We start from the raw sequence: 9695 nt of genomic DNA on the forward strand, positions 1-9695 counted from the left end.
ACTGATAAATATGCATGCGAAGCCGAAATAAAGACAAGAATTAATAATACCCACATACCTATCTACATACGTCCTATTCGATTTGCCTGAAATTTCGTATATAAATTTGCCTATATTTGTATTTACGATGCTTTTTTCCGGGAAGTATACCAGAGACGGACTGGGACTGAGACTGACACTTGGAGTGGGACTGGGACTCGGAATGGGACTGGAACAAAATACATACCACCCTCTGGGACTGGCAATAAGAGATGAAGAAGAAGGAGAAAAACTTGAGAGAAGAGGAAAGAGAGGAGACTGAGAAAGAGATAGAATGAGACGAAGATGGAGATGAGGCGAAAAAGACGGAGGAAGGAGTGAATAAAAAGATTAGGAAAAAGTGTAGAGGCAGAGCTAGACGGAAAAAGCTTATTAAAATGTATACAGATAGGCCAAATTTATGACAGAACAACGTCTGCCGGGTCTGCTAGTATAATATATTTTTTCTTCGTTAAACCGAGATATATAAACAGCGCCAAAGCTTCTTCGGGAGTGTATTTCCTAGGTAGCGCATTTGGTGGTGTGAGAATGCTGTTTTTGATCCTCATCAGTCGCACTGGACTTGCTACCGCAACTGCTTCTGTTATATGAGACTTCACGTTTTCTTCGTCTTTTTTATATTTAATAGCCAGTGCTTCTTAAAGATGAGTCGTGGCCATAGCTTTTGTGGTACCAGACAGCTTCCTTTTCCTTGTGTAGGTAGAACACTCTTCTATGGGTTTTGTTGGTCTCCCTCTAGTTGGATTGGTTGACGTGCTAGGCGTTTCTTCGTCCAAAAAAGTTTTGTCAGCTAGCCACTTTTCATGCTTACTTAGAAATTTTGAATTGTTACGATAGACGTCCTTCCATTTTCTTTCTATCATAATGTATTGTAAACCAATTTTTTCTCCCAGGCCTTCCTTTTCTTTAATGCTTGTTTCACTCGCTAATTCTCTCATAGTAGCCTCAACGAAGTCCCGTCTTGACTTTGTAGATTTAAACACCGCAAATAGTTTCGAGTTTTCTAGATACATATTAGAATTGGCTTCGAGTGTATCTGACTAAATATTAAACTGTGAACTATATTTGAAAATACTATTCACTTTATTTAAGTAAACAGAATACTTAGTTCCTTAATCTCCAAAAGACGAATGATAATGTGCATTGTATGATGGATAGCTTTATATACCTACTCAAATTATTAAAATGAAATTCAGGTATACAATTCGTAACTAAAAAAATGTATGTTGTTAACAAGTTCCAATAACAAAAACGACCTTACGGCCGTACTGAATTATATATACCTGCTCAGGCGCGTATTTATGCCCAAGGTTGTTTAACTTTATTTGATGTAAAAAGTGAAGTTGCAGCTGGACGCAGGTAGACTTTATGAATTTACAATTTTTGTTGTTATATCGGCCTACTGATTTGTAATATCGCGAGTTAATATCGAGCTCAAGGCCTAACAATAATTATTTTATCATTATTATTGTTATAATATATTTTTTCTTAATTGAAAAAATTTTAAATTAGAATAGAAGAAAGAAAAAATTTAGACAACTGTCAAAGCTCGTTGTATAGATCCATTTCGGGAACTGCTAAATTCCTTCATCGGCAACGTTTAGGCGCCGCTGCTATAACCATGCAGCCATCACAGCGGTTTGTTGTTTGTCTTCATTAATCCTACTTCAATTCTGGTTCTTGCCAATTGATATTCACAGCACTGCGACATCTGTTACAGAATAGTTGTGAAAATTGGACTTTGTTTATGGCGATGATGCCATAGTGTCATATTTTATTGACACTTTTTCCCCGTGCTCTGGGATGTATTAACAATTTTTGTTGTTATATCGGCCTACTGATTTGTAATATCGCGAGTTAATATCGAGCTCAAGGCCTAACAATAATTATTTTATCATTATTATTGTTATAATATATTTTTTCTTAATTGAAAAAATTTTAAATTAGAATAGAAGAAAGAAAAAATTTAGACAACTGCCAAAGCTCGTTGTATAGATCCATTTCGGGAACTGCTAAATTCCTTCATCGGCAACGTAGGCCGATATAACAACAAAAATTGTTAATACATCCCAGAGCACGGGGAAAAAGTGTCAATAAAATATGACACTATGGCATCATCGCCATAAACAAAGTCCAATTTTCACAACTATTCTGTAACAGATGTCGCAGTGCTGTGAATATCAATTGGCAAGAACCAGAATTGAAGTAGGAATAATGAGGACAAACAACAAACCGCTGTGATGGCTGCATGGTTATAGCAGCGGCGCCTAAACGTTGCCGATGAAGGAATTTAGCAGTTCCCGAAATGGATCTATACAACGAGCTTTGGCAGTTGTCTAAAAAAAAAAAAAAAAATTTTTTTCTTTCTTCTATTCTAATTTAAAATTTTTTCAATTAAGAAAAAATATATTATAACAATAATAATGATAAAATAATTATTGTTAGGCCTTGAGCTCGATATTAACTCGCGATATTACTTTATGAATTTAGGTAACTGAATATTTCACAAATAACTACTGTTATTTTGACGAAGCACATATTTTAACATTTTTTTTCCATCAAAGTTTTAAAAAGGGCCTAAAAATAGGAATTTCGAAAAAACAGGTATATCCGCCAACTTTTAACAAAAAAAAAAAAAACAATTTTTTTTGTTTCAATCCTAAATTAAATTATCTTTAATTGCTATACAAGAAAACGACAACCGGCCGCCTTATTTACTCACAAAACCATTTTAAATACAACGAAAAAGAAGAATAATTTCAAATTTTTCCCAATGTTGAAAATTGGTCAATTTTGAGCGGCTCTACCTGGTAAACTATAATTTTCTGTGAACAAACAGTTGTAAATTCTTGATCCCTGGAAAATTGTCTATAAGAAACATGTATTAGATTTAGCGAACGCTTTCATGATTTTTTTGATTTTTGCCATGCTTTAACGGCAGAGGCCCCACTGTGCGACGCTCCCATGCCAAAGTTACTAGCATCCACTTTTAATGCAAGGACAGCATCTGGTATAGGAAAAGCAAGAATTGTAGCTTCTGATATTTCTTCCTTTACTTTCTCGAAAGCAGAAACGGTTTCCTTATTCATTCTTTTTTGCACCATTCAGCAAATTATTTAAAGGTGCTTGAGTTTTTGCTCCATTTGGTAGAAATTATCGATAAAAATTAACCAAAGCTAAAAATTGTCTCAAATCCTTGATTGTTGAAGGTTTTGTACAATCCAAAATACCATTTATTTTTTTTGCATTGGACCAATACCAAAACTAGTAATTTTGTGTCCCAAAAAGTTGAGTTCTGAGACTCCCAATTCACATATTCCAGCATTGACAATGATACCATACGTTTTGAATCGTTCGAATAGTTGCTTGAGATGCTCCTTGTGCTGATCAGGATCAGACGAAAAAACTAAGACATCGTCAAGATAAACAACAACCAACTTAAGACGTCGGACTACTTCATCCATGAAACGCTGGAAGGTCTGTGCTGCATTACATAACCCAAATGGCATTCTCATAAATTCGAACTCACCAAATGGTGTTATAACTGCAGTTTTAGCAATATCTTCCGGATTAACTGGAATTTGGTAATACGCTTTCATAAGGTCAAACTTTGAAAATATTTTCGCGCCCGCCATTTCCATAGTAAAATCTAAGATACGGTCATGGATACTTATCCGATACAGTAATTTTATTGAGTGCTCGGTAATTACCACATGGTCTCCAAGTACCATCAGGTTTTGGGTGTAGTGGGTTAGCCCAACTACTGTTGCTTGAACGAATAATTCCGTTATCCAAAAGATACTAAAATGCACCTTAGCTATGTCATCTTCTTGGGCGGGCCTTTACAGGACTACCAGAAACTGTGATATGATGGACAACTTGATGCTTGCATTCGGAAGTAAATTTTGGGCAGAATACAATTCAGAATACTCCTTAAAAAGTTCATGAAATTTGCTTTCTCCTGAAATGGCTTTGATACTAAGTTTCGTTCCTTTTAAATAATTAACAGGCGTGTTCAACACAAGGAAAAATTATGAAGTGAGAAGGTTTTTTTTTTTTTTTAAATGTCAACACATTTAAATATTTCAGAAAGAGTTCTTGAAATAAAAATATTAAAACAAGTGGAATATTACATAACAAGTGGGTTACCACACTAATTAAAAATTGCTTTCCTTTTTACAAAATGTTTGTTAATTTCATACTCTTTGGAAGTTATACCAGATAGTAAATTACCGTGGAAACTCCATGAAAAGGAGAATACGAAGCAAGACTCCGCTGCACTGTATGCATGCAGTAGTATGCACGTGAGGCCTATCGCATACACTCTCCCATGGGGTACTTTCGGTAATTGTAAAGCGTACAAAAAAGACTTATGTTAAAAAAAGGAGGGTATGCAGTTTTCCACTGATAAGTATTGCTGGAGCCTTAAAAAGTACCTCATCCTACCTGCAGACCTAATGGCCAGGTCCCGTGCCGGAGATACGAACGAAATATTGGAGCCACAATAGAATTGGAGGGTTTGCGCACGATACACATGTATAGCGATGGTTCCTTATCTGTGAGAATTGTTGTATTTTACTCTGATAACGGGTTTAGTGGGCATGACTCAGCAAAGGAGGTTGTGTGGATGAAGCCCTTGGTGTCCTTCAGTTTCTTCTTCCTAAATGGGTCTTTCATCCGGATCTCTGATGTTTTTTTATGCAGAATGGCTTCCAATATCTTCGCTACTGGCAAAATTAGATATATCGTATTATTCTTTAACCCTTGCATTTTTCCATTTTCCAAGAATGTCAAAAAATGATAGATTCAGATGGAAGCTATGCGTGAGGTGGCTGAGTCCCTTATCGCTAAGAAACCTAAACATCGGAGGATTACCTCTTTTGGAAGTTTTGCCGTTTTGTATGGCCCCTATACTCCTATGGTAGAAATGATAATGTGTGGAAATTTTGGTGTTTATAAGCCCGTCTATCGGTTCGCCTTTTGACCTTGGGAACCGAACTATTTAGCACACATGTATCGACGCCAGAAAGTGCTGATGCATTTCTTCGAGTCTGCTAGAGTTTTCGTTCTGGCCTTAGCTTTGTCAATTGTATCGCGGCGTTGCCGATGTTATGTCTTTTCCTTAAATCGATTATTTCCATGATCTTTCTAGTTAATCCATTACAGTTTAGCTTGAGGACTTTGAAGTGCGATGGGAAGAGCTTTTGTTGTTGTTGTTGTAGCAGTGCTTCACCCCATCCAATAAGTGCGACTACTGACAAATTGTTATCAATATCCTCTAACAAGAGTCCAAGGAAACTTGTACTTTCAACTAGGGTGGACCAGAGAGAAAAGTGTGTTAGAGGCGTTGGCTCCACATTGCAATTGCAAAGATGGTTGGTGTCATCTGGGGACACGTTACAAGCAGGGCATACATTATGTTTGTTGTTGTAGCCATACAGGCAATCCCCGAATGTTTTTTTGTGCTATCGATGTTGATGAGCCTTTGCCGGGGTCGCCAGAGCCTCGGATGCTAAAGAAACAGGATTCGCAACGGGTAGGTGAGGTTGACAATTGGGTTGGAGAAGCTATAACTTGCGCTGGCAACCCCCTTGAATCATTTAGCTAATTAAGGCGCCTCCTACGTAGGGATCAGGAGTTAATTTTCTTGGCTTAAAAAAGTGGCTTCCATGTGGCAGGGATAGGGGCTGTGATAGAGTTGCTTTTATCCATACTACGAAGATTGTAGTTATGGATGCTAAACTATCGTCTAACCAATGAGTAGATTCGAAATTTCTATATTAAATAAATATTTATTTGTTACTTATGATAAAATATTCTTATTAATTACAGTTGGACAATTTACAAGAGTGTCGTATTCATGTAAAATTTTAAGATTTGATTGTTTCCATGGTTTCAAGTTTCGTCATCAATTGTTGCTTCAGCGAACCATCTCAATACCCTAATCATCGTTTTAGCTGAATAAACACAAAATGGATACTCGTGGTAACATCGGTCGGTAGAACCACGGAAAACGAGGCCCTTACTGAAGGCACGTTGAATTGTCGCTGGAGCCATATCGACTGTAGCTTCAACAAACTCGAGTAATAATTTGGCTTCATGTGACTGAGTTTCTGCTCCTGACGCTAATTGGCATATTAATGATTGCAGACATTCAAAAGGATCTCGTGATAAAATACGTTTCCAATCAATATTGAGACTGGTTGCATTTTGTGAACTTTGGGTAGCTGATTGCTCTGGTTGACTTACCCACATATAGACTTTGGTAATGGATTTGGGAGTTTCCCGCTTCACACGTGGTACAAGATTACTGGCACTAACAAGAGCACGGGCAGCTGCAGATACGGGTCGACGGATTTTATTGTAGTCCTGTGCGAGTAAATGCATCATATATAAGGCACCCAAGCCCATGCCCATAAGTAAGATTAACCTAACGAAATGGATACTGAAATTAATTACTTAAAGTATTTTATATGGATTGAATGAATATTTATAATTTGCTATGATTTAAAGGAAGAAGGGTAAAGGTGTGAGGAGAGTGGGGAGGGATGATATTTAACTTAGTAAATTCACTCGGAGCGTGCTTTTGAAAGGACGTCAGGATTCAATCGACCTACTCTAAATACTGCTGCAACATGCAAAGTTAAGTTAGTCGGTGGCCTGTCGGTAAGGCCTTCTCACAACCACTTCTAGTTTTACTTTATTATCTCGAAGTGCTGTTACGGGATCAGCTAGTCTGCTCACGTATTAGATGACGCTATACAAGTAGGAAAATAGTGCTGCCATCGGAGTGGCTTTCAGAGCTCCCGTTTTCTGTAGGTTGTTTTTGCGTGGACCAGGGACGTACAGTAAATGTTGAGAGAGGAATTGCCATAGAGTCCATAACGCCCCCAGCTTTATTTTATGTTAAGTTAGGTCAAAGGTTTCTTCCCTCTCCTCCACATTGAGCTTACACGACAACTTGCTGTCTGTAATGATATTTTGTACTGTGCTTTTCCTGCAGGATGATCCCTCCTAGAACACGTCTAGTTCAATAAAGCACTTTTTACGTGTTATTTAACAAGAGCAGACGTCTCCCGTCGCGTTTGCGCTCAAACCAACATAAGAAGTATAGGCATGTATATAGCGAAGATTCCAATTCATTAGAGAGCTACTGAGCCTGAACAGCATGTCTATGACCTGCTTTAACAGCAGATGTGGGAGTACCCCTTTTATCTCAAAGCTTCTCTATGTTTATAATTAGTTTATCAAGTGCAGTGTCTACTGACTTTCTTTTTGTATACATGTGTAAGCCGTTAAACGATTTGAATGAGAAAGTGTGCTAAGCTAATGGCCTGAAGTCTTTGGGTACATATGTCTTATATTTCCCGCATTTGGTAGGGAAATGACACGAGTGGCACGTTAATAGTTCGACACTTATTCAGTCTTATGTATCCATCAATGCTTATCTGGAGTAATTCCACGATCGTTCTACTTGACATTTGTTGCATGGCAGGGAATATTCCATCAGACGGAAAATGTGCATCAATGTGCTCCTCAAGTGCATATTCACTACTGCGTGGTCACTCCCCATTCCCTTTCACTTTCAGTCTCCGGACTATTTCGTTCCTGGTTTTTCGAAACTTTGCCGTTATTTTGTAACATAAAATTTGGCTCTTGATATGAATACTATGACCAGTTCAACTATACCACCGTCGAAGTATTGGGTACGTTTGTAATGGTTTTAGAGAAAATCTTCACACCGATGTTATTTACACCGATTTCAGTAAAGCATTCGACAAGGTATTACACTTATTACTTATTTATAAGCTCGGTCAGCTTGGCTTTAAACCTGGTCTTACATGTTGGACCTCTTCCTATATTAGTTATCGTACGCAAAAAGTAATCTTTAAAAATACACTTTCTGGGGTCATCAATATTTCTTCTGGTGTGCCTCAGGGCAGCCGTCTGGGTTTACCATTTGTGCTTAGAAATTTCCAATGGGACTCCTTAATAATCTTTCACCTTATACGAATCGATTAAAGCTTATCAATGTTCCAACTCTTGCTAGTCGAAAGGAAATGCTTGGTGTGACTGTTTCAAAACAGTTTGAGAAAGAAGTAAAGGAGAAGTTGGCTTTTGCTATTAAAGGAATAATCGATCCATGTCAGCATGGGTTTGTTGCGGGTAGTTCAGCAGTGACAAACCTAGCTGTTTTTTCTCAATACTGTGCTTCTGCTTTTAAGGATGGGTATCAAGTTGATACTATATATACAGATTTCTCTAAGGCGTTTGATACAGTGTCCCACAAAATACTTCTTCGGAAACTTGAATACATTGGTTTCCATTCAACCTTTTTGTCATGGTTAAAGTCATACCTGACAAACAGAATTTTATTTGTTGAAATCGAGAATATGAGGTCATATGAGTTCTTGGCAACCTCTGGGGTGCCACCAGGTAGTATACTCGGTCCAATCTTATTTGTTACTTTCATTAATGATTCGGCTTATATTTAAAGCATTCAAATTTTTACTTTATGCTGATGATTTAAAACTGTTTAGGCGTATCACCTCTGTATCTGATGCATTGCTCTTACAGAGATATTTGGATGCTCTTAATGTGTGGGCTCTTAATAATCATATGAGATTTAACAATAGCAAATGTTGGCATAAACATATCTTGCTTCGGCCAAAAAATTTCGTGATCTTGGTGTCATTTTCGACTCTTCGTTCATTTTCGTTAACCATGTTAACTATCTTATACCAAAACCTTATGCTAACTTAGCTTTCTTACGGCGTTATGCGAAGGATTTTAAGGACCCATACACTAGGAGTATATTGTATAATTCTTTAGTGCGATCTAAATTAGAGTACGCCACTATCATATGGAATCCTATTTACAGCACATATTAATTGATTTTTAGAACAAGGAGTCCATAAACGCATCGCTCGAAATCAAATGATTTATGGTAGTCACATTTTTCCTTTTACGGTAATTACGTTGATTATTACTCATCATTGAATATAATTACTTCACTTACTTAAACATTTTATGTCGAATCAATGGCTGTGTGCTAAAATAAATATTTGCAATCACTTTAATATTTGAAAATGCAACTTGCTCCCAGAGCATCCGAATGGAAAATGAACACCAAATTTCCTATCCTGTACATTGAGATCTTTAAATTTAATAAATAAATATGTACTACGTAAAGAAAGACTTTAGTGAAAATTCAACGAATATTGTTGAAATGTATTTATGTAGTTTTTCCATTCATACCGGTTGTTTCTCTATAAAACCTAAATAAAATAAAATGGGAGTGCGCGGAAAGTATGGACACCGGATTTTTTCGATTGAGTTGACTTGTTTAATTTAGCTAAAATGAACGCGTCTACTTACATATAATAGACCGGAACCACATTTTTATAAAAGCGTATGTCACTTTTCTTGTTTTTTATATTTTTCGTTTTTCTTAGCGCAAATGAACAAGTAGGAGTGAGAAAATTGCCTTATCCCGGCTCTAGTTGCACAAAGTCAGGCTTTGTTATGCATTAAGTATGTATGTATGTATGTATGCATGTATCATTATGGCTGCAGTTAGTTGTTAGTTGTGCAATGTTTACAAGCTTTTACTTACATAATTTTCACTTACCATGGCCTTGTAGACTATCCAGCTT

The 9695-nt window shown here is 37.0% G+C and overlaps 1 protein-coding gene across 2 annotated transcripts; it reads right to left on the reverse strand.

Annotated features, from left to right (window-relative positions):
- Positions 1–5866: 5866 nt before the first annotated feature.
- On the reverse strand, positions 5867–9484 carry LOC137242905 (uncharacterized). Of its 2 annotated transcripts, none has more exons than XM_067770157.1 (2): positions 9418–9484; positions 5867–6469 (listed from the first exon to the last, which is right to left on the reverse strand). In XM_067770157.1, coding segments are annotated over exons 1-2 (537 nt in total). In that variant the 5' UTR covers positions 9420–9484; the 3' UTR covers positions 5867–5934. The 2 variants fall into 2 exon arrangements, with proteins under 2 accessions (XP_067626258.1, XP_067626257.1); XM_067770156.1 differs by lacking the exon at positions 9418–9484 and adding an exon at positions 9059–9133 and having other exon boundaries at positions 5867–6484.
- Between the last annotated feature and the right edge of the window lie 211 nt (positions 9485–9695).

Source organism: Eurosta solidaginis, chromosome 2, assembly GCF_040869045.1.
Source record: "Eurosta solidaginis isolate ZX-2024a chromosome 2, ASM4086904v1, whole genome shotgun sequence".
Classification (NCBI taxonomy): Eukaryota; Metazoa; Arthropoda; class Insecta; order Diptera; family Tephritidae; genus Eurosta; species Eurosta solidaginis.